This window comes from Parus major, chromosome 9, assembly GCF_001522545.3.
Source record: "Parus major isolate Abel chromosome 9, Parus_major1.1, whole genome shotgun sequence".
Lineage (NCBI taxonomy): Eukaryota > Metazoa > Chordata > Aves > Passeriformes > Paridae > Parus > Parus major.
Window position 1 is genome coordinate 4,366,644 of NC_031778.1, and position 24,155 is coordinate 4,390,798.

The 24,155-nt window shown below is 52.2% G+C and overlaps 2 protein-coding genes across 6 annotated transcripts in view; one reads left to right on the forward strand and one right to left on the reverse strand.

Annotated features, from left to right (window-relative positions):
• Positions 1-14,102, forward strand: SRPRB (SRP receptor subunit beta). Of its 2 annotated transcripts, XR_004498643.1 has the most exons (8): positions 1-138; positions 230-324; positions 1,213-1,290; positions 2,426-2,508; positions 3,046-3,182; positions 4,026-4,080; positions 4,819-6,783; positions 10,985-14,102. XR_004498643.1 is itself a non-coding variant. In XM_015637990.3 (7 exons), the coding sequence occupies exons 1-7, from the start codon at positions 33-35 to the stop codon at positions 5,033-5,035; spliced, it is 771 nt and encodes a 256-aa protein (XP_015493476.1). In that variant the 5' UTR covers positions 1-32; the 3' UTR covers positions 5,036-6,880. The 2 variants fall into 2 exon arrangements, 1 of the variants encoding a protein (XP_015493476.1); XM_015637990.3 differs by lacking the exon at positions 10,985-14,102 and having other exon boundaries at positions 4,819-6,880.
• Positions 8,924-24,155, reverse strand: part of SLCO2A1 (solute carrier organic anion transporter family member 2A1) — a 22,349-nt gene continuing 7,117 nt past the window's right edge. The window contains exons 2-14 of one of the 4 annotated variants that reach the window (XM_015637987.3): positions 20,111-20,248; positions 18,034-18,196; positions 17,179-17,394; positions 16,044-16,142; positions 14,321-14,448; positions 13,246-13,327; positions 12,191-12,355; positions 11,718-11,907; positions 10,543-10,702; positions 10,043-10,206; positions 9,838-9,902; positions 9,615-9,735; positions 8,924-9,539 (exon numbers count right to left, since the gene is read on the reverse strand). In XM_015637987.3, the coding sequence (XP_015493473.1) occupies positions 9,374-9,539; positions 9,615-9,735; positions 9,838-9,902; positions 10,043-10,206; positions 10,543-10,702; positions 11,718-11,907; positions 12,191-12,355; positions 13,246-13,327; positions 14,321-14,448; positions 16,044-16,142; positions 17,179-17,394; positions 18,034-18,196; positions 20,111-20,248 (1,857 nt within the window). In that variant the 3' untranslated portion in view covers positions 8,924-9,373. Of the gene's footprint in view, positions 9,736-9,837; positions 9,903-10,042; positions 10,207-10,542; positions 10,703-11,717; positions 11,908-12,190; positions 12,356-13,245; positions 13,328-14,320; positions 14,449-16,043; positions 16,143-17,178; positions 17,395-18,033; positions 18,197-20,110; positions 20,249-24,155 lie in introns of all 4 variants that reach the window. The other 3 variants (XM_015637988.3, XM_015637989.3, XM_015637986.3) reach the window with 3 other exon arrangements.

Sequence of the window (24,155 nt, forward strand, 5' to 3'; positions counted from 1 at the left end):
GCGGAAGTGTGGCGTGGCCACGTGTGCGGGCCATGGCGGGCGGGCTGGAGCCGCACCTGGAGGCGCTGCGGCGGGAGCTGCACGGTCCTGCCGTGCTCTCCGTGCTCGTCGCGCTCATCGTCGTCACCGTCACCTTCCGTGAGTTGCGGGAATCTCCTCCCCCCGCTCCGCGGCCTGCTGGCTGCCAGCGCTCACCGTCCCTTTCTCCTGATCCTGTTCTCTCCCGCAGTGATCTGGCGGTTCGTGCAGGGCAGGCGGAGCAGCCGCAAGGCCGTGCTGCTGCTGGGGCTCTGCGATGCGGGGAAGACGCTGCTTTTCGCGCGGGTGAGCGTGGAGCGGCGCGGGGGCCTCGTGTACGGAGGTGGAGGAGTTCCCTTTAGTTCGGTTTTTAAACTTTTAATGAAACGTGAAAGTTTGGGTCTATAGGTGTAAGGAGGGATGGAGACCCATTTTCGTCTACCACGGCACGTCAAAAGAAATTGCGTTTTGGTTTGAATTTGTCATAGTAAAAGGCTTAGGGATACTTGACCTCACCGCAGTCTGCAGCTCCTCCCGAGGGCAGCTCCAGTCTCTGCTCTGTGGGACCACGGACAGCACCCGAGGGAGTGCCTGGAGCTCTGCCAGGGGAGTTTAGGTTGGAAATCAGGGAAAGGTTCTTCCCCGGAGGGTGCTGGGGCACTGAACAGGATCCCCAGGGAATGTCACAGTCCCAGGGCTGCCAGAGCTCCAGGAGGGTTTGGACAACGCTCTCAGGCATGCAGAGGGTGGGATTGTTGGGGTGTCCGTGCCGGGCCGGGAGTTGGGCTGATGATCCTGTTCCAACCGTGGATATTCTGTTACTGTTTAGTCTGAAAATGAACGGGGCACAGCCATGCTGACCGTGTGTGGTCCCAGCTGGAAAACTGAAGGATTTGCAGACACACTTTTTTCCTTCTTGTTTTAGCAGAGAATAACTGTTAATTATTATTATTAATCATTGTTATTATCACAATACAAGTATATAGTTATTTTCCTAATGACTAATTTTTTAATTAATTGGGGAAAGTAACCCCAGCACTGGTTTCCTGCAGGAAACTCAGATTAGCTCTCGGATGCCCATTACCCCTGTCAGACCATTTCAGTTTCTGAGCAGATGAAAGGTGATGCTGGTGCTGGTGGGAGGCTGTGGAGCCTCTGGGGCTATTTGTTCTGAAGCTCTGCCTGTTCCCCTAGCTGCTGTCGGGGCGGTACCGCGACACCCAGACCTCCATCACTGACAGCTCTGCCGTCTACAGGGTCAGCCCAGACAAGGTGAGTGCACAGCCTCAGCTCTACCTGCAGCTTTTGCCTCCTCCCTGTGCTAAACCTGTGAGGTTTTTCTGCTGCTCAGGCCCCAGTATGGTCTGAGTGCAGCTGAGGATTTTTCCAGGCTGAGAAAGCAGGGAAATACTGGGATGTGTTAGAGCCTGCTGGGCTCCACAGGTTCTTTTTTTCTTTGCTTGTAAAATAATGAAACTTTTCTGACTGGAAACAATACCTGTGGCTTGGAGCAGGAGGGAGATTTGGGGGGTTTCACTGTTCTGTTGCATTGGTTTATTTCCTTGGCAATTTTCTCTCAAGAAAACCTGAAATTAAAAGCTTTATCAGGTTTAAGCAGAGGCTCCAGCTGCACTTTATATGGTCTCAGAAAGGGTTTTGTTATTTTCATATTTTCGGCTGCCACAAACCTGCTTATTTTCAGTTTTTGGCAGTTCTTTCATTCTGGAAATCTCTTTCTTTCACTGGATGCACGTGGCAGGGAGAACAGAATGCTGGCACTTTAATTGCTGGTGAATTGTGAAAGTAGAGAGTGGTTTTGTGGCTTCGCCTTCCCAGTCATTATTAACAGCAGTGTTAATAAGGTTACAAACTTGGTAAAAGGATGTGCATGGTTTTTAATTTATTTTTTTTCCCCATTTTTGTGTTTCTCTAATTGAGCAGACAGATATTTGGAAAGGGGTGGAGGCTGCAAGCCAGATTGCTGCTTTTTGATCCCTTTTTTAATCATAACCAAGGTTTCCAATAAAACCCAGGAGCAGTGGGCAGGAAGGGGCTCCTGCAGCCTTATCTTGAGAGTGGTGATGTGGCCCTGCTCGGCCCTTTGTTCTCTCCCACGTTCTGGCTTTGGCTGTTCCCTTTCCTGGGAAGGGAATCCTTTGCAGCTTTCAGTTAAAAAAGGCTCTTGCAAAGGCATTTTTGTGTGATTCCCAGCAAGCTTTGGTGTATTTAGGGAGCCTTTTAGGGAGGTGTGTGTGAACAGGTGAGGCTGTAGGTTTATATGCTGTGTCAGGGGCAGGGGGTTTGTGCCTTCAGGATACAAATCCAGGGTCAGACTGGTTTTCCCCAGTCGGTGATCACAGGAACCCCTGGATCAGATGTTGTTGATTCCTTCTTGCCTTTGTTCCAGAGCACAAATGTGACCTTGATCGACCTTCCAGGCCATGAAAGTCTGAGGCTGCAGTTCTTGGAGAGGTTCAAGGCCGCAGCCAGGTAACGTGGAGGGGATCAGCAGGGGAGGAGGGGCAGGTGGTCCTTTGGAAAGGGATAAACCAAGTGATGATACTGGGGTACTGTGAGCTGGGCTGGTGGTGCCCCAAGCCCAAGAGTCAGAGCTCTGCTGTGGGGTGGTGCTGGTTAATTTTTTGCTTGCCTTCATAGACTATCCTTGAGTGGGAAGGGACCCACAAGGATCATGGAGTCCAGCTCCTGACCCTGCACAGAACAATCCCAAAATCACATGATGAGTTTCCTACTTACCTGTGCTTGTAGTGCAGCAGGAGGCAAAGCCACTGCAGCAGGGAGGTCTAGGGGGTGTGGGACATCCTGGGGCAGGTAGACAGAGGAAGAATTCCTGCTGCAGCTGGCCACGGTTTCAGCATGCTCGTGGTATCAGCCAGCACATGCTATGAACCTGTGCTTGGGCTGAGTGAGACCAGGTGTGGAAATCTCAACCCAGGCTGGAATACTTGTAGGGGAGGGTGAGTGCAGAACTTCATCCCCAGCACCTGTTCTTCCCTCTTGTCCCAGAGCCATCGTGTTTGTGGTGGACAGCGTGGCCTTCCAGCGGGAGGTGAAGGATGTGGCAGAGTTCCTGTACCAGGTGCTGGTGGACAGCACCGTGCTCAGGAACGCGCCTGCGCTGCTCATCGCATGCAACAAGCAAGGTACCCTGGCTGCCCTGGGGCTGGGCCTGGCCAGCCCTGCAGGCCAGGGCTTCGTGCCATGGCTGCTGAGCTTGGGAGGTGGGATTTCAGCAAAAGGAAGGCTGGAATTTAGGTTCAAACTTTGACTACTCAGCAGGAGTGTTTGGAGGACCGCTTGGGAGATTTGCACTTTGGGTGGGTGTAAAGTAAGGCAGGTGGCTTTTGTGTGGCTTTCTGTTTCTGCTTGCTTTGTGCAGAGCTGTGTCTCCAGGCAGCAGGAAATAGGATCAGCTGGAGCATAATGAACTATCCCTACACACTCTGCAGCTTCAAAGTTAAAACAAGTTTTTCAGCTGCCAGGGTGCCATATTTTCTCTGGTTTGGAGCAATGGGAACATGCAGCTGCAGGAAAATAATCAATTTTTAGATCCCTACAAATTCTACAGTGAAAGTCTGTGTCCCTCTGTAGCAGTTGGATGTTTTGGGGCTGTACCAAACCAGATCTGGTTTTTGTAGTTATTTCCTGCAGTAACTCAGGAGCTGCCTGAGGCCTTCACGGCTCTATGTGCGACGGGTGGAAAGCACAGGACAGGAGGGAGTGCTGGTGCATCAAACCCATCATCTGAAATATCTTCCTGCCCAGCAAGAAGAAATTAATTCCCTGCATTGTATCAGACTGTTGGGTTGTTCCCATTCATGTCTGTGATCCCAAAGCTCCAGCATCCTTCATCCTATTGCAGGCACGGCTGTCCTTGTCCTGGTAACTCCAGTGACTGCACAGTATGAGCTGGCCTTACTTTAGGGGGAGGAATCAGGTTCTGAACTCTGACAACCAAAGAGCTGATTTCCTTATTTTCTCTCCAGATGTCACAATGGCAAAATCGGCAAAACTCATCCAGCAACAGTTGGAGAAAGAGCTGTAAGTATGGAACGGGATCTCAATCCCTCTGAGCTTTTCCTCTTGTCCTTTCACTCTTACCTCAGTGCTCAGTGAGCTCCCTTGAGTCGTGTCTGAGTTCCCTGTGGAACTGGGAGCAGTCTGTTCTGTCTGGGGCAGTGCAGGGTTTACAGTTGGACTCTATGTTCTTAGAGGGCTTTTCCAAGCTAAATGATTCCCTGGATCTATAATCCCTTTGGCCAGCAGACGGCAGCAGGGATGTTCGTGCCATGCCTCTTCCAGGCTGAATACCCAACCTTCTGGTTTTTAGCAGAGGAGTTGGTTGCCACATGTTCACATTCTCCAGGAAAATAAGGATTGCTTGTTCTTATGGTGAGCATTTGCCAAATACCTGTGTGTAGGTGTTGGATTTTTAGGTAATTACTGTGCCCTGTTAGGCAGCGTTATTCCAGTGTTTACCATGGGCAAATTGGGATAAGGACATCATCATCATCTAACTTCTTCTGCCCTTTATTACAAAACTAAACCTGTTTGAGCACCTCTCCTTGGGTGCTCTCCCACTCCTTTGAACCTCTGCACTTGTGCCTTCTATTAGTGGCCTAAGGCCCTGGCTGAGCCTCACAGGCAGTGCTGGGCCTTGTGTCCTTGGTGTAGCTGGCATGCTGCTGGCAGAGCTGGATCCCAAACATCCCAGAGCTGTGCTGCAGGTGATATTCTCCTGGTCCTCAGTTCCTGACCCTTTCTCTTCTCTCCCTGCAGCAATACCCTGCGGGTGACGTGCTCTGCAGCCCCCACCAGCCTGGATGGCTCAGCCACAGGGGGCCCTGCCCAGCTGGGAAAGAAGGGCAAAGACTTTGACTTCTCCCAGCTGCCCATGAAGGTGGAGTTTGTGGAGTGCAGTGCTCGAGGCAGCAAGGGAGAGGAGGGAGAAGCTGACTTGGAGGGCCTTGAGAAGTGGCTGGTGAAGGTGGCCTGAACAGAGATGAACAGGGCTGGGGGGCTGAAGGGAAAAAGATGGTGTGGAGCACTCAAATCTCATCTTGATGTAAAAAGAAGGAACTTCAGCTGGAAGTCAGCACTGTGTTGTCTTCCTCTGCTGCTCGTGGGCTTGGGAGCGACGTGACAATTGCTGGTGTGATTCCCTCTGACTGTCCCTTCATGCTGCAATGTTTTTATTCTCTCCCCTCTTCCCTTGCCCTCTTCTTTGCTGCTGAACCTCTGAGCTTTTCTTTTTCCTTAATCTTTAGGCTTTTCATTTGGTAGTTGCAAAGCAAATTAGGAAGGAATGTGCTGGCAGGTGAGGTTTAGAGACTGGAGTGTGCCTCTCATTTCTTCCTGCCATGGTTTAGATCCTTCCCTCTCAAAGCCACTGACCACCTTGTGGTGGGGGGCTGTGGGGAGCACTACACAGGGTCCCTGTGTTGGGCAGGCATTGAGAGAGTATAAAATGCTGGTTTCCTCTTTGTGTCTGCCTTTCCATCGTTCCAAACTGGTGCAGCCCCATTTCTGTGGGGCTGGAGGGGTGTGAAATGCCCAAACCAGACTGCCTGCCCAGCCTTACTCCCTGGGCTCAGCTCTCTGCACACATCTAGTGATTTCCTCTCTTGATCAGCTCCTGGGAGGTTTTTTTTCAGCTGAGGGCTGTGTCCTGAAAGCTTCATTCTGCTTCTCCTTCCAGGCTCCTCCCACAGCCAGGAACAAACTAAGAGTGGCAGAGCTACAGGGGGTCATGGCGTCAAACTGAGATGGGCAGAGTTTTAGATCCATACCTGCACCTGGGTCCTGCTGTGCCAGGCATTTGCTGTCAGTCTCCTGCTGCCTCCTGCTCCAGTGGCTGCAGAAGGATTTCCTTTGTGTGTCATTAGACAGCACTTGTGGCAAAGTGAGGGGGAAAGTCAAGGAGCTGCCAGCACGTGGGTATGATTCCTCCTTCTGGCAGAGATGCTGAAGGAAGAGGGGAAACAAATGGGAGATTTTCCCAGTTTGTGTCTCACTGCACATTGCAGAGCCCTTGTGCAGTGACATTTTCCCTTTGTTTGTGGCTTCACCTGGTGTTTTAGGGTTGGCTAGCTTCTGGCAGACCATTTTTGTAGTTTGTAGCCCCCTCTCCCCTGTGGTTTGATGCTTCTTTCATAACTCATCTGTTGTGTTCTTTTGCTTCTCTGGGGCTTTTCCTGCCTCCCTGCACCATTGCCAAGTGTTGGGAAGAGCAGGAACAGCCTTCAGCAAAGCCCCATGCCTGTGATGAAGCTGGTCCTTGCATTTCCAGCCTCGAGAGTCATCCATAACAGAGGTGGGAGGGTTATATTTACCAAACATGGCATATTCTGTTTCCTCCAGGCAGAGTTCTGTTGGAACATGTTTAGCATGCTTTGAACTCCTTTAGTTGGAGGTGTTGGGCTGCCTGCTTCAAAACCATAATGCTGAAGTGATTTTGGGCAAAAAGACTGTTGTTTCTTTGGGTGATTGCTCATGCAAAGACACAGAGGCCAAGCACCAGCCTCAGCTTAAGGGGAGGAAAGTACCATGAAGCCATGGTGGGTTTTAAGTTATTCTTTTAAAAAATACTTCTTAAGTAAATTCTTTTTTGCTTAAATGTTCTCAAGTCTTGCTTCAGTCTGTGTGTTTGCCGTGGCTCTTCCCAGCAGTATCAGATCCACGTGGATGGGGCTCTGCTCCTGCTCAGCACAGCGCTGGGGATCAACCTTCCTGCTCTGTGGCCAGGTGTTTGTTGTCAAAAAATATTGTAGTTGCTTTTATTTTTTTTTTTTTTTTGGTTTTGTATTTACTCCTTGGTCTGACTAATTGAGAACTTGATAATCACATAGCGAAAAACCGCCCACAAATCATAATTGCAAGGTACTTTGGTGATGCGCACAGGAAAGCTCCAGCCAGCTGTGGTGGCTGTGGTGGCAGAGCAGTGCTGCTCTGCCCTGGAGGTGGCTGTGGTACCCTGTGGCTTTGCTAGATGAAGATGAGGTGCCTCAGCTTTCCTGGGCTGGGGAGTGGCTGCACAGCCACGGCCGAGCTGGGGCTGTGCCCAGAGCCGCTTGTGCCGGAGCACAGAGCAGAACTCCAGGAATTTTTTAGCCTTCACTCCATGATTTTTTAAATATTTGAATATTCAGGGCTATTTTTCCTCAGTGGCTGAGGGAAAACAGCAGAACTGGAAACTCTGAGTGTGGTTTTCTTGTTTTTCTTTAGTCCCCAGTCAGCTCTGTGCTTTGTTCTTTGCTCTTCTGACCTTGTTCCCAGCCCGTGGCTCTGCTGGCCAGGAGTGCTGCTCTTGAGGCTGCAGCTTGGCAGGGCTGTGTTGGGATGGCTTTGGCAGGACAGTGGGATGTGATAAACTCAGCCCCTTCTTGCTCCAGCTGCCTTACCCTGAGTTGGGAACTCGCTGCATTCACACATTCCCAGGCACTGAGGCCCTCACTGTGCTAAAGCTCTTTTGGTCAATATGTTTCCTATGGATTGTACTCCAAATGGTTCCCCTGGAAAAGGCAGATGTTTTTGGAGGAGAAGGATGAGCACAGTGATAACTGGGATAGCAGAAAACCTGAAAGAGAAGGAGAAATTGCTGAAAGGCAAAGAAGAGCCAAGATAGCAGTGCCTGGGCATCAGCATCCAAAGGGGTGGTTTCCAAGGCTCCCTGAAGCAGGTGTTCCAGCTGTGACCTTCCTTGTGCCACCACCCTGACACCTCTGGGGCCTGGAGCTTCTGTTGGCCCCGTTTGGGCCACCTCATGCACTCTGTACCGGCCCCTCCTGGGACTCTTGTCCTGCTTGGGTGTTACCCCTGGTGCAAGAGAAGTGGAGAAACTTACAGAAGGTCAGGTGGGTGTTCAGGGAAAATCTGCCAGGTGGAGGTGGAACAGGAGTAGGGATAACATGGAGAGAGCTCTTTTTTTGTAAGACTTTGGTGATCCAGAGCAAGTCCCCTCCTGTCCTTTCCCTCCACTCCCATGGATGCAGCAGGGCCAAGAGTACAGGGAAAAGCCATGGGGTAGGGACAGCAGGGCCTGAATACATTCAACCCATAAAACCCCTGAAAGAAAGCCCCAGATCCACTGTATCCTGCCCAGAGCCCACTGCATTAAAAAATGACAAGATTTTAAAGTAGCTCAATGCTTGACAAAACTAGCTGGACTTGTTAGGCCATGGGTTGAACTTGGTGTGAACCCTAAGGCTGTGCTGTGTCAGGCAGGGATGGATCAGAAGGAAACCTGGAACTGACAATCTGATCAATAATAATAATAGTGGAGATCATTAATAATAATTAGAATAGGTAGAGCTGCAGTTAAAATATTACTTTAAAATGCTGGAACAGATTGTGGTCTGTGTTCCATCAGAGTGTGGACTGACAGAACCCACCAAAACCCACCTGAGGGGTGTGAAACAACCAAAACAGCAAGTGAAGGGTGAGAAGGACCCCAGGCCCTGTTGTGGCTCTTGCTCAGGACTGTGGTGTGAGGGAGGGGGAATGAAACTTTTTAATTGCCAGGCATTTCTTTGTTCATGGTCCCTCCCTCTGAGGCACTTGCTCAAGCAACCAAATACCAGATCTGTGCCAATAAACCTATTCAGGATGAGAAGCTCAGGTCAGAACCTTCTCTGCCTGCAGCCCCTGCCCATCAGGGAGATGGAGGGCAGGGCTAGCTGGGCTCCATGGGGCTGCAGGCTGGGCCCCAAGTTCTTTGTAGCCCCTACCAGCCCTCTCCCATCACCGCTGGAGCTGCAGAAGAATGTCCCCCTCTGCCACCATTTCTTCCCCATTCCCAGCTGGAATGTGCTCAGCATGGGCCAGGCTGTGACTTGCAGCCTCCCCAGGCCTTGTTGGTGGGGAGGAGAGGAGACCAAGAAAGTGCAGCAGTTGGAAAAGTGACCTTTATTTAAAAAATAAAAAGAGCAACAAGCCCCAGATATTCTGCAATAAACCCTTTGTGCTGACTTGTCCCAACACTTGTGTGGTTTCCCTGCTGCCCTCTGCGGGGGCTGTGGGTGGGGGACACCGGGCTGGCAGCCACCTCTCCTGCTCCTGTCGCAGCCGGGAATGTCACAGTGGAGCGGGACCATGGCGCACAGCAGGCACTTCTCAGCGTCCCTGTGTTCCAGCCCCCTCTGCCTCCTGCTCCAGCTGGCCGGGGGCTGCTCCTCCCCAGGGTGATGGCAAGTGCAGCTGGAGCCCCTGGGAGCTGCTATTCCCAGGATGGGGCTGGCCCGGAGCATCCCTCCGAGCTGTGGGAGAGGCGCTCCCGTGGGGAGTAAAACAAACCCAAACAAGACAAAGTAGTGGCGGTGGGTGGTGGGGGTACGAGTCAGTCCTCGGGGGCTACACTAGCCCCGCTGCCTTCTCCTGCACGTTGTACTCCTTGCTCCTCTTCACCTTCCAGCTGATGAAGGCAAGCAGCACGGTGCCCACCACCTTGTAGCCCACCTGCAGCCCCAGGTATCTGCCAGGAGAAGAGCAGGGACATGCCACATCTGGAGCTGGCGCTTCCAGCTGGTCCCAGGCTGGGCTGGGATCCCTCCCCTGCCCGGAGATGGGGCCCAGGGTACCTGTTTCGGAGGAAATCGTTGTTGTAGTAGGCGCAGAAGCGGCGCTGGCTGCACTGCTGCTGCCAGTAGATGCAGGAGGAGTCAATGAGAGCTCCAAACATGGCCGGGGCTGGCAGCCAGGCTGGTGGGAGGAGAGGATGGAGTCAGGGGCTGATCCTGAGGAGGTTCAGTGCCTCCTCTGGCTCCAGCAAACCCCCAGCCTCATTCAGAGATGAACACTTACCCAGCAGTCTCATTAGTAAGAACTGGACTCCGATGGCGAATGACTTCTCATCCTGGTTCACCACCCTGGTGGGGAGAAGCCACGGGAGGTCAGAGCTGCTGGCACTGGATTTGGCCAAGACTTGGGCTGGCTACATGTTTATGACTTGATCCCAACCATCATATTGGCTCCCCTCTGGGACTCAGGACCACCCACCCCTGCTCACCGTAACACCATCATGTACAGGGGGTTGTGGGACAGGCAGGCGACCAGGGCAGCAAAGGAGATGAGGAATATGGCAGGAAGGAGTATATGGGAGCAGCTGACTGGACAAGAGCCTGTGTAGGTGGAGAACAGCTCATTCAAATTCAGGGAACAGTTGTGGTAGATCTGTTGGAAATGTTTGGAACAAAACAGATGTCAGACTCCCAGCGCCAGGAGCAAGCTTCTCGTGACCCCTCATCCCACATCCCTGCGCAGGACACCCACAACAGCTCCAGCTCCAGTTTTAAAGCACAGCCATGGCAACCTGTAATGGGATTTGCCACCATCCCTGTTCCTCCAAGCAGGCTCCCAGGGCATTGCAGCAATTCTCCATGGTACCTTCCCAGGGCTCAGCACACCGTGTGGAAAAGGTTCCACCCCCTTATTGCATTTATTGGGTTCCTGCAGCATCACTGCACTATTCCCAGGAAGGCTGCTTTGCTAACCACCTGCTTTACTCACCAGCTGTTTGGGATTGGAGGGGTTGGTGGTGCTGTTGGTGCAGCCAGCGAAGCAGGGTGAGATGTATTCCGTGGTGTTTTTCCGGCACACAGGGTGGAAGATCTGCTTAGAGCATTGGCACCCAACCCGTGCCTTGAGCTGCTGCTGGGAATTGGGTGTACTGCCAGAAAGGAGTGGGGGATAAATTGGTAAAACATTAAGAAATAGGACAGGAGGAATTAAAAAAAAAAAATCCTTTTTACTAGTTGAGCAGTTTTCCTGTTCCTGTTTGGGCTGGGACATTGCCAGCAGCAGCCTGGCCTTCTGCCAGCCCCTGATCCCTGCAGGTACCTCTGGAAGTGTGCAGTGAATGTCACAGGAATTTTGTTATTGTCTACAAACAAGTACTCACACACTTATTTTTTTCTTTTTTCTTTTTTTTTTTTTTTTTTTTTTTTCCCAGCTGAAAATTAATCAGCCAAAAGCGTGGGGAAATGGATCTGGGCTCTGTCCAGAGCTACACAAACAGATGTGTGAACAGCCACAGCTGGAAACACCACACAGACACAAACTGAAAGTGGGCATGTTCCCAAACAACTGTGGAAGTTCAGAGGACAACCCCAAATCTGCCCTCTCTTCCCTCACTCCCCAAAGGAGCGCATCTGCTGGTGTCACACAGCCTGAATCCTGCAGGAATGTGGCCCTGAGGAGGTGCCCTTGGGCAGGGTGGGATGGGGCTGCTCCACCTCCTGTGGGAAGATGCCATCAGAAATCTCTTGCTGGTAGTGCCCTGGGAAATGAGCTCAATGCACTTGACATCAAGCCTTGGCCACATATAAAAGTCATTTTTATCCTAAGGAGTCGTGGTAAAAGCCAAAAATATCCACTGAGGTGAGGAGAAAGATGATGTCCAGCTAGAACACTGGGAGCATATGAAGTAATGTGGACACAATATTCCTAATTTTCCCCTAAAAATCCAGAGTGAAAAATTACACCCTGCTTGTTTGGCCCAGAAGACCATGGATAAAAGTCCTCCTGAGCTCTCTGGGCTGTGAAGCATCCGGATCTCCTCCATGCACTGGGGATCAAGGAGCAAGAAGCAGCATGGTGATATCTTCTGCCCCTCCACCAGCGTGTATCCCTCCCCAGGGGTAAGAGCTGGAGAAACAAGGAGCTGGGATCAGCACCTGCATTACCTGGGGTGGTAGATGCCCTCGATGTGCCCTGTGGAGCAGCCCATGAAGAAAAGGGGCAGGCAGAGGAGGATGGAGAAGACGAGCACGACCACGGCGAAGCGCGGGATGGCACGCAGGGAGAAGGAGAAGCGCTTCATGATGATCCCTCCCAGCAGCATCCCGAGTGCCGCTGCTGGCAGGTTGACAGCTCCTGCAGAGGAATGGAGCCATCAGGGGGTCCTGCCTGCCCAGAACCCCTCCATGGGCAGGGGGCAGTTCTCTGGACCTTACAGATCCAACTGTTGTCCAAGACAGCCCAAACCCAAGGCAGCTGGGGGACCACAGGTCAGGAAAGTCACCAACTACCCCAAGGCGAACCCCAGGTCTCATCCAAAAATGAGCTTTCAGTGACTCCTCTGTGATTTAAACAGCCTGTGGAATATGGGCAGTTGGCTCCCTGCTGATGGGTATTTTTTGCCTCCATCCATGCTCACCTATGAGGAAGTTGGCCTGTGAGGGGGAAGCACCGTACTGCTTCTCCAGGAATTTGTTGAGGAAGGTGGCCAGACCCGCAATGACGGAGGAGAAGCTGCACTGAGCCAGCACCAGGAGGATGAAGAGGGGGTTGAGCAGCAGCCTGAGGAAGATCTTTGGGAATCCTACAGGGAAACCATAGGAAAAATATCTTTTAGCTGTGTGATCCTCACACCAGTAATTTGTACTGGGAAGAAACCCCCACCCTTAGCCTGTTCCCAGGAAGGATGTCTGTGGTTTGATGATCTACTGGGGATGTCTGCAGACATGGGAAAGTGGGAGGGGAGACACCTTAATGTGTCCCAGCAGCTGGCAGGACCCTGGATGTGTTTTCCTGGTGAGACACTGTGTCCTCTGGCCCCATCAACAGAGGCAGATGGACCCTGGGAGAAACTCTGTTTATTTCTTCTCTTATGAGTTTTCTAATTAGCAGAGAGTGATGGAGAGCCAGCATCCATTAAAGCCTAAAGAGAGGAGAAGAGGGAACTGGCAGCTCCAGGATATGACTGCAGTGCAGGAAGAGGCAAGGAGGGAGGGACCTTAAATGGGCAGAAATCCTCCTGGAGCTAAAAGACTCATTAATCTGGTCCCTCAGCAGTGACATCCCTCTCAAGCCTGTTTTGGCTCCACATAAACAGTGTCAACTGCAGTGGGGTGACCTTGTCGAGGAGCTGGTGGCGCCAGCGGCCCCATGCCCACTCCTCCCAGCGACACTTTTCCGGCACACTCACACCATTTCAAGGTCCTCAAAGCAAAATTTGGAAACAGTTCAGGCCCCACAGAAGAGGGGCCTCAAGGGGTATGTAGCCAGAGGGAGGCTGTGCCCACCTTCCCATGGTCCTTATGCCCTTGTGGTGCCAGAGCTGGTCTGCACACACTGCTGGGCTCCCAAGGACTCCCAGTAAACCCCTTGGTGCGAATCTGCTGGTGGGATGGCCCCCACCCACCCACCCAGCATGGCCTGGTACGGCCAGGCATCCCCATCCACCCTCGGCTGGACCTGCCAGGAGTTTACTTTTTATAAACTGTAGCAGGGAGGTCTCTTCAGCAGCCCCTGTCTCCATCTTCCTGAGCATGCCGGCCTCCGTGTTCCGCTCCTGGGAGGGGAGAGAGGAGCAGCCTGTGGTGAGGGGGGTGGCACTGTCCTGGTGCAGGGAGGCTCAGGAGGGACAGGGCCTGTCTCAGGGGCCTTTCACCCCGAGCCAAGCCTGACAATTACAGCTAAGCCCCATCCCACATGCACTGATCACCTCTCCAGGCTGGGAGAGCTGGGAGTGTTCACCTAGAGAAGAGAAGGCTCTGGGGAGAGCCCCTTCCAGGGCCTAAAGGAGCTCCAAGAGAACTGGAGAGGGACTTGGGACAAGGGCCTGGAGCACCAGGACATGGGGGAATGGCTTCCCACTGCCACTATGGTTAGATGGGATCTTGGGGACAAATTCTGGAGGAGGTGAGGCCCTGGCGTAGGCTGCTCAGAGAAGCTTTGGCTGCTCCAACCCTGAAGGTTGGACGGGTCTTGGAGCAGTGGTCTGGACTAGTGGAAGGTGTCCCTGCCATGGCAGGGATGGAACAGGATGAGCTTTAAGGTCCTTCCAACCCAAACCATTCCAGGATTCTGTGATTAAAGGGGTGAGTTATCTCAAATATCACTGCAGCCCCTGAGCAGAGCAGCAGGACAGCAGCTTGTTGTTGGGAGCTTTTAGGAACTTGTAATTCTTTTCTCCCCTGAATCCTGACAAAACACCTCTCTTAACTTTTCAAAAAGTCTGAAAATTAAAGTTAGAGATAGTTCAGCACAAGTCTGGGGAGTCCTTTAACCATAACTGTGAAATATTTTGGGTTTGATTTCAATGAATAAACAATTTCAAAACAGAACTGAAGTATTTTTGTAACAAAACCAGTGGGGTTTGGCTTTGAAAACACCAAAATGATACAAGTTAATTATTTTCCATATTTTAAATTTTGTTTTAATGGGAAAGAGTTGCTGGACTGCCTTCCTCCCTCCCACCCCTCCCTTCTGGGGACAGGTATTCCCTCCCTGAGCACATCCCTGACTCCAGGACGTTCTCCAGCCTCTGGAGATGAGCTCTCACCTGTCCTTTCACCATGTACCGAGGGAAGAAGAAGTAAGGGATGGAAGTGAGCACCAAGCAGCCTGAGGAGATGAGCAGCCCCAGCCACCATGCTCCGATCCACCGCTGGTCACCTGGTGTCAGGTCCACTGGCATTACAAGACACAAAGATACTCTGTAAGAGCTCCAGGGGTGAAAGGGACAAACCTCCATGAAAATACAGACTACTGGAGTATGAAGAGTCCCTGTGGGCACAGCCCAAGGGTCTCTCCACTGCCATGTAAGAGCAAATGGATGAAGTGGGATCTTCTACCAGTGTTGGCAGCAAGACTGGCCCTGGTTGTGTTTGGCCTGTGATTTCCCTGGCTAGGGCCCTGTACCACCACTCATCCCAGCTGTACCGAGCCTCCCAGGATGGATTTGGTCAGCATGGAAGCACGCTGGTGGCACAGGTTCAACTCTAATCCCTGAGCCAACCAGTCAGGCAGAGATTATGGGGGCCTGACTCCATCCTCTGCCTGGAGAGCACAGTGGGTTGGACCAGGGATGCTGAGCCAAGACAAGGACTGGGAAAGGACACACTGCTTTCCTGGAAAAAGTTGCTCTCCCATTGTTCCAGGCTTGGTCACTTTCTGCTCACAGGGACCGAGGGAAGGTCCTGTGCTGGCAGAAACTCCTGGTTTCCGAGTGGACCAAACTCCAGGCGCTTTCTCCGGAAAAAGGAGGAGAAGGTGAGAGCCGCTCTGTCTCCAGCACTCACATCCTTTGGCTGGGCCAAGTGATGCTCACAGGTTTGACAGATTGCCTGGCTTGGCATGGGGACCCGGCTGCCTGTGGCCGGGATGTGGCAGCTGGGAAGGGACCAGCGGCCAGCTCCGGGTGGGAGCTCTGTGCAAGGGTGTGACAGGAGAGGAGCCCACACCCCACTGAAACAATCACCCCACTTCCCCAAACAGGACCACTCCACTCTGGAGTTTGGATGTCATCATGGAGCGACCAGGCAGAGGCTGCTAAATCCGTCTGCTGCCATGGGGAGTGGGCGAAGGCTTTTTAGCGTTTCCTGCCCACATTAATTTATTATTCTTATCAGGCACCGGACAAAAATGTCAGGCAGGCTCTGATCTCTCTAAAGGAAACACAGGAAAAGCCACGTTAATGATGGAGCTGGGGAGAATTCTTTAGTGATTAAGTTACCAGAAATAATAAGCACACACCATGAATAAAGCAAATTATCCCTTCCGTGGCGGCAGCTCAGCCCTGCTCTCTGCAGGTGCTGGTGGCTAGCACTGGGGAGGAGGATGGGTGGACTCAAGTTCTCTGTGTATCCATAGGGCAGTGGTTGCTCTGTGGTTGTCTTCCCCATCCCTGGATTCCTCATCTTTCCCTGCTCCTCTCCACTACCATGCTGGGGTTTTGGGATACCTCCTCGGTGTGGTGGCTGTGGGCAGACCCCAGCCATGACCTCCAGTGCAGCACCATGGGTTGGGCATTGGAATGTCCCTACCCCAGGGCTCTCCTTCAGTGGTGGTGTCAGAACCACCCGTGTCTGTCCTTGTGGGACAGACAGAGTGGAGGACTGTCCTTGTGGGGTGACAGAGTGGAGGACTATGCTGATGGTGCTTTTCCAGGTTGGGCAGTGGGTTTATGGGTCACAGGACTGGTGGCTTCTGTCACCTTTCATCTCAGAGTCACCTTCTGATCCACAGAGGGTCTTTAGCACCACTGCTACCTGAGCAATACTCACCAGTGTCAACCCTTCCGATATCCACGAAGAGCCGCAGCACCACGGACCCCAGCAGGTATCCAAAGGCAGGGCCGAACACAGCAATAGCAAAGAGGATGGCTGGGAAAAGTGAGCAGAGAAAGCCCCTGAGAGAAGGGAATGGTAGTTTCCATGCAGATATGGCTTCTGTCTTCCCAGGAGACGCAGGAATGGTGGCACAAAACACAAAGGGGAGATACCACCCTTCATGACCTTCAGATGGTGAGAAGGTCCCCACTGGCCTGACACTGAAGGTGGTTTTTATCTGGCAAGAACAGGAGGGGGAGGGCAGCTGCCTGTGGAAAAAGTCCCTCTGCTCTGCTGCCATCAAGGCTTTGCTGACACAAGTTGTCAGCTACACCATAAATATCCATGATATTCATGAACCCCAGAAAGCAGCAGGGCAGTGACGTCCCAGGCTCACACAGGTGATGGAGACCTTCATTCCCTCCATAATGCCAAGGAAACAAACACATTGTAATCCTCAGATCCAAGGAAAAACATTTGGTGCAAACATCAGGAGAGGTGAAAGATTCTGAGGGCAAAAAGGCCACCAGACTACCCTGGGTGCAGCTGAGCCCTCCCATTCTAAAACAGATAACCTGTAAGGTCAGAACATTTTCTTTTGACTTGTTTGCAATTGCAGGATCCAAGTTCCCTCCTTGAGAGAAACTCTTTACACAATCTTCTCAAGATGTGTAAAAGGAGCCAGTGAGCTTGAGCTGCATGAGACATAAAATGAAACAGAACCTGGGGAGATGGAATTTCTGCTATACTGAGGCAACCCTGGAACTATTCATCCCGACAGACATTCCCACAGCCCTAGAGGGAGCGCCTGTATTATAAACAACACACCGGTCCCACTTTCCTTCCTCTTCAGAACCTTTCCTTCATTTTCCTTGCAGATTTGGGAACTCAAAGGGATCAGTGGGACAAGTCATTGGAACAATGATCCCTCACTGCAGAGGGAAGACAAGGATGCTGGAGCTTGGTCTAGTGGAAGGTGTCCCTGCCCATGGCAGGGGGTGGAACACGATGAGCTTTAAGGTCCCTTCCAACCCAAACCATCCTGGAATTCTGTGGAAAAAAACCAATGTACAGCAATGGTCCCACTTACCAACATACAGCGGGGAATTGTTGGCATCTGCAAAGTCGTCCACATAGGATATCCCGAAGGGCTGGATGGGCACGGTCCCGATCCCAGCCAGCAGCTGGGCGATGACCATCATGGCCCACATGCTTCTGGCCTCCTTCTGGGGGTCCTGGGTGGTGTTTGGGCACACAAATCTACTCTCTGCATAGCACAGCTCAACCTGCCCCTGGCTTTTGTTACCTGTAAGGGAAGAAATGAACATTTCAACACTGGGTACATCCCCTGCCTCCTCCCACGCTAAATCCCCCAGTAGCAGGAATCTCCCAGACTCACTGAGTAGGCACAAACACCTGGATTTTGGATGGATTGCTCATTTTATTCAGCAGTTCTCATTGCCCTGCCCTTCCTCTGGAGTATAACAGCGAGGTTGGAGTAGCAAACAAACAGGCTGTGATTTTAATCAAACTTTTAGAGAGTTCATGCTACTGTCTCTCTCTCAGAGAAACTGTGGCTACCCCATCCCTGGAAGTGTTCAAGGACAGACTTTGGAGCAACCTGGGAGGGTGGAAGGTGTCCCTGCCCATGGAAGGGGTGGAATGAGATGTTCTTTAAGGTCCCTTCACACTCAAACCATTCCATGATTCCGTGACAACAGCTGGAATAACGTACAGGAGAGGCAGAAGAAATCCCACATGTAATTTTTGCATTCAGCAGAGGTTCCAAAGCCATAATGACGTCAGGTTTAATCAGCAACTGCCCACCTTAAGGCTCTGCCTTCAACCACTGTTTAAATCATGTCTGCCCTGGAAACACCCCCATTTTTTGGGCAGCCCATCCCAGAGCAGCTGGCTCCGTGGGGGCACAGCTGGTGGCACTCACCAGTGCTGAGTGCAGTGTACTCGTAGGGGCCTGACAGGAAGTGGGGCAGGGTCACCAGGAAGGCCCCCAGTGCCAGCAGCAGCCCCCCAGCACCGATCACGCGCGGGCGGTGCACTCGGCTGCCGAAGTAGCTGACGAAGATGATGAGCACCACGTTGCCGATCTGGAAAAGGCACAGAGAAATGTGGAGGGAGAAATGTGAGAAAACGTCACAGAGGACATCCAGACCCTACAGCTGTGTTGGGGTGTGTGGACAGGTCTCTCTCTCATCAGGAGGTGTTTCACCCTCACAGGAGCAGGAGCATCCCCTTGCCCTGCGTGTTCACAGCACGTCAGTGCTCCCTTCTCATCTCCAGCCAGAAGGTCACTCCATGGCCTCGGCCACTTCCGGGCATCCCTTGTTGGCAAGAAAGACATCACAGCCTCCCTGTGTTCTGTGATCTGGCTGGGGCTTCTCCAGCACCCACACCTGTCCCTCACCCCACAGGCATCACAGAATCATTTAGGTTGGAAAAACCCTCCAAGACCAGCAAGTCCAAGTGTTCCCCCAGCACTGACAAGGCCACCACTGACCCACATCCCCAAGTGCCACATCCACACATCTCTTAAACCCCTCCAAAGATGAGGACTCCACCACTGCCTTGTCTGGACGACCCTTTCAGTGAAGAAATTTTCTTTCATACGCAAACTAAACCTCCCCTGGCACAACTTGAGGCCATTTCCTCTTGTTCTGTCCCTTGTTCCCTGGGAGAAGAGATCAATTGATGTGGCATAAATGGACAATTCCTCCAAAACCAGCAAGGAATAAAACATATTGCCTCCATTCCTGTGACTCAGATAGACATGAGCCCTGCTACAAAGTCCAGCCCACTGCAAATATTTATGACCCTGGACATTTGCAACTGCAGATAGCATCAGCTAGAAAGCCATGAAGCCATGCAGCTCACTCAGGAGACTGGGGGAACACCACAAAATTCCCATTACATGGGCTTTGACAGCTCAGGACAAGCTAAACATCATTTAACTTTGGCATGTTGAAGCTGTCCCTGCTCATTGCAGAGGTTTGGGCAAGATGGCCTTTAAAGGTCCCTTCCAGCCCAAACCATTCTGTGATTCTATGTATGGCTAAGAAAATTTTGTATTTATGTTTGCGTGGGCTCCCTTGTTTGTCTCTTTGTGGGTTTTGTTCTTGGAATTGCTGTAGGCACCAACGCAATGAGATTATTGTCCTGGACAATCACAGACAGCAGGAAGTCTCAGTGGGCTCTGAGACATCTTAATCCCAAATGTTCATGCTGGGTGAGGTAAAATTGGGGCAGCCACTTCCCCAAAGGTCCAGGAAGATTCTCAGTGTTCAGCTTCTTGTTGGAGCATCCCATGTGCTCACCAGGCAGCTCACAAACAAGTGTGCTGCAATCCAGTGCCAGTAAAAGGCCAGCCAGCAGATCTTTTCCTGTCCTTTTCCAGGCCTTGAACAGCTACTAAGGACACAATTCCTGAAAATGTGAATTCCTGAAAATGAGAAAACTTATTCCAAGGGATTTCTTGATAAGAAAGTGTTTGCAAGAAAATCCTCAGCCAGCTCAGCAATATGCCTTAAACTGCCAGAGGGCAGGGTTAGATGGGATATAGGGCAGGAATCCTTCCCTGTGAGGGAGGTGAGGCCCTGGCACAGGGTCCCCAGAGAAGCTGTGGCTGCCCCTGGATCCCTGGAAGTGTCCAAGGCCAGGATGGACAGGGCTTGGAGCAACCCTGGCCAGTGGAACATGTCCCTGCCCATGGCAGGGGGTGGGATGAGTTGGGATGAACTTTAAAGTCCCTTTCAACCCAAGCCATTCTGGAATTCCATCCAGTGGAAGTCTTCTCTTGTCCAAGGGCCATCACCACAGATCACCCTCCATTCCCCCCGGACATGGCAGAGCAAATGAGGTGTGACGAGGTCTCCCAGAACACAGCACAGCTGCTCCTCCCAGCACACGGAGGCTGAGGAAGCCCTGAGTGTGCACAGGCCTGAGATCCTGTTGGGAAGGTGCCTTCCAGGTCCTGGCCACCCTTTGGGTGTTCCTCTCCCAGTTACCTCGTGCAAGCTGGAGATGAAACCCGAGGAGAGGCTGGAGAGCCCAAAGCGCTTCTCAATGGTGGTGAGGCTGCTCTTGAAGTTGGCGCTGTAGAGGAGCTGGGAGAGCTGGAGGAGCCCATGGCACAGCACAAACACCTGTGGGCAAACAAAGAGGTGAGGACCCAGTTGGAATCACAGACTCATTGAGGTTGGAAAAGACCTCCAAGGTCCAACCTTTGACTGAGTACCGCCCATGCCCACTAAATATTGAGTAGTGTCACATCTACTTGCTGTTTGAAACTTCCAGAGATGGTGACCCCACCACTCCCCTGGGCAGCCTGCTCCAACGATTATCCACTCTTTCAGTGGAGAATTTTCCTGATAGCCCATGTGAGCCTCTCCATGCACCCTTTGAGGCCTTATGGGACCTCAGTGCCCTGCTGCTGCATAGCTGCTGGCGACCACATCCTGCATGAGTGTATTCCAGCTGGGTTTGGCCAATGGCTGCACCTCTGGCATGGAGCATCCTGGGATCCACTCAGCTGGAAAGTCAATTAACTGAACCTGCTCCAAGGGGTGTTGCTAGAAAAAGTCGAAAAAGGGCGTTAAAAGCCCCAGAGGGAGAGGATGAAATAAGCACAGCGTGGTCTCACTACTGGAAGACTCCGAAATAGGATTCCAAACCCAGCATCTTCCCTTGAGCCGAGCAGTGAGCTGAGCCAGGAGCCAAGATGAGCGGAGGCAGAGGAGGGAATACAGAGAGTTTAGGGAGAAATCTGGTTGAAAGAGCCTGGGTGGGCTGTGACAGGACAGCGCTCTCAGCCAGGGATGCAAGAGGCAGCTCACAAATGTCTTTTGATCTATATTTAGTCAAAACAATTTTCCTTTATTTTTCTTGGAATGGCATGCAGCCACACGGTGCCAAAAGTATTTTAAAATCAATTAAAGAAACCACAAAAAAAACCAAAAAAAACAACCCAAAACCAAAAAAACCCCAAACAAATGGGGGAAGGTCTTTTTATTTAGATTCACAGGAAATCAAATATTTGCTGAATACCGGAAGAGTGTCCCTCAATGATAACGTCAGGAAGTGTGGGATGATGGATGGGGGATCAAAGGTTCTGTAGGACTGACAAATTCCTGATGTCCTTGGCCAGGAGAGCAGCAATAGTCCTTATGAGTATTTATTTGGAAGGGTGGTAGCACCCAGTAGCCCTGACCCACTAAATGATTTTTTAAAAAAATCACAAAAGACCAAAATTGTCCATCCAGCTTGGATGATGCAAGTTCCATTAGTGGGTGGAGTTGTGTTTTGGGAGCAGAGGATGGTGCAGGGCCAGGCTCAGCAATTGTAGCAGAATTTGGGTAGAAGATGGGCAGGGAAATGGTTTCTTGGGAATCTTCTCCTGCGAGGGAGGAGAGATCCAGCCAAAAGACCTGTCTGGGAATCTAAAAGCATAAGGGGTGGGATAGACGCTGACAGACAGCAGAAGAGAGGAGGATGGAGATGAAGGAGAAAACGGCAATGTGAGAGCAGGCTTGGAAAAACCTGGAGACCACAGGGAAAACAAAGGAGAAAGGCAAACACCCAAAAAATGAGGAAAGAAGGATCACAGGCACAAGCTGCCATCACAGAGTTCCCAGCCACATCTGACAGCTGAGAGCAGACAGGCTGGCATCAGGTGGCAGTGCCATTGCAATAACCAGGAAAGGACAAAGTCCTGCGCTGGGACTTTGCCCTGACAAAAAGCTGCAGAACAGGAATTTGGGGTGTAATGTGGGAAATCCTCCCAGACAGGGCCAAAGTGGAAGTGAAATGTCTGCCAGTAAACTCTTGAAGCTGAATGACCTCTCCACCCTCCCACTATCAGCTCCCACACTCTAAATCCCATCCCAGGACAAAATCCTGCGGGTGGAAGCTGGATCCACCACCTTCCCCAGGCCTGAGCTGGAATCACCGTGAGCTGATCTGGAGCAGAGGAGTGACTCCTGTGAGGATGGGAACTGCAGAGGGGATCTTGTTGTCAGAGAACATCAATTTTCGCTCGTGTGGCTCTGGCCAGACTCTACTGAAGCCCCTGGAGCAAGGAAGAGGCAGCTGAACAACAGCGGTCTGGGAACACCCAAACTGCAGAGCAGCTGGACACAGAGCTCTCCCAGAGCCAGGCGTCAGCCGGAGAAGCAAAGCTGTTTACCAACAGGGAGGGAAGAGGGTGGATCACTGAGGCCGAAATTAGCGCAGCAAATGTCAGCCGGATCCCAGGGCAGATGGGGAGACGGAGTGTCGAGGATGCTGGCACGGAGGGAAGATGAGGAGGAGAGGCAGCCTGGATCTCCAGAATGCTAGGGCTGTCAGGAGATGGGTTGGAAGCATGGGAGGACCATAGGAACCACAGCAGGAGAGGAGAGGGACAAGCCATGAGTAGAGAGGGCAGGGAGGTAAAGGCAGAACTGCCAGGAGATGGCCCAAGATGTGTTCATGCCTTGGTGATAACCTGGGATGGCCAAAATGGAGCCCTGGATCCAGAGATGCCTGTGAACAAGCTGGGGCTGCCTGCCAGGAGGGAAGATGAGGCGGGAGAAATGCAGCTGGAGAGCACCAGCCAAGGGAGAGGAAAACCTTGGGGTGTGACTGCTTCCCCCTGCTCATGGGTCCTTCTAATCCAGCTCTCGTCTGCAGGATTAACTGGAAAGGCAGCAGAGCAGGACAGATTCTCCAGGGATGTGATCCCACCCTGAGACCACACAGCAGCCTCAGCCCTCAGATGTGCAGAGCCCAGAGAATGGGAGGGGAAGGGCAGGGGTGATTTTTTTTCCCTGGAAAGAAACTGCCACCCAAAACAGCCAGAGAAAGGCAAAACAGCCTTTGCTCCAGGACTTGTGCAGCTGGAGCGTGGCTTTTCCAGACACACTCCAGGTGTCTGGAGGTGAGATGAGGCCTGATTCAAGACTTTCCCTGCATTCAGCAGACTCAGTTTTAATTAAAATAAAGACATCCCAAACCTTGAAGGCTCTGAGTGCAGAAAACTGGGAGAGAGCCTTACTTGGACTCCCAAAAGGAGTCCATGCACCCCCTGAGGCTGGAGGACATGACAGGCACCGCTGTCCTGTGTCCCCTCACAGGTCCTCACGGGTCTCTGCCATCCATGTCTCTCTTCCCACGCGTTCCCATCCCCATATGTTCATGCTGACCACCCACAACCTGCTGGTGCATGGAACCCAGCCCTGGCCTGGCCCTTCCTGCCACTCCAGATGTGCCGTGCTGCCCCACACTCCTGCCAGCAGCCCCAGGAGGGGAGGGAGCAGCCGTAATCCATCTTCCCCAACGACAAGAAGGGGTTCTGGAGGAAGAGCCAAGCTGACTTGCAGGGAGGTTTTGCTGACGCAAAGGGCGAAGGCATGGTGGGAGGTGGAGGAGCCGGGGGCACTCCCAAGCACTGACCCTCTGGAGCAGAGGCTCCCGTGGGAGCCTGGCGTATTTTTGGAGCTGCAGACAAGGAGTGATTGCAGACAGGCAGAGGCAAGGGAAGGACAAAGGTGTGCACCCTCATGGACTCCCCCTGCCAGAATCCCCTCATAATCATCCCTGCGCTTCTTTCGGAGCAATCCCGACTCCAGGCTGTTTATACAAGGCACTTGACTCCTTTCCAAAAGAGCTGCATTTAGAAGGGAAGCAAACTCCTGGGGGAGACAGGCTGCTGCCCCCACTCAGCTCGTGGAGACCAGCACCTCCCAGGGCAGTGCTTTTTCCAAAGGAAGAGAAGCCCACCCCATTGCAGGGAAGAGGGAGGACTGGTCCTCCCATGCTCTAGACAACGGGAGCTGGCAAGGATTCAGTCAATCCAAGCCAAAACTTCTTTCTGAGATGTGTCCAATACTCAGGTTGCATTTCATAGGAGTGAACCATTTCTATGGAGCCTCCATGGATCTCCAGGAGTCAGGATAAGACTCTTCCAGGCAGGAGCCTAATTCTGCTCTGCAGGGACCTGCAGGTTTGGGAGGACCCTGCTATGTGCAGCATGGCCATGGCTCCACCTGGAGGAGTGAGTTAAGGGTTAATTCC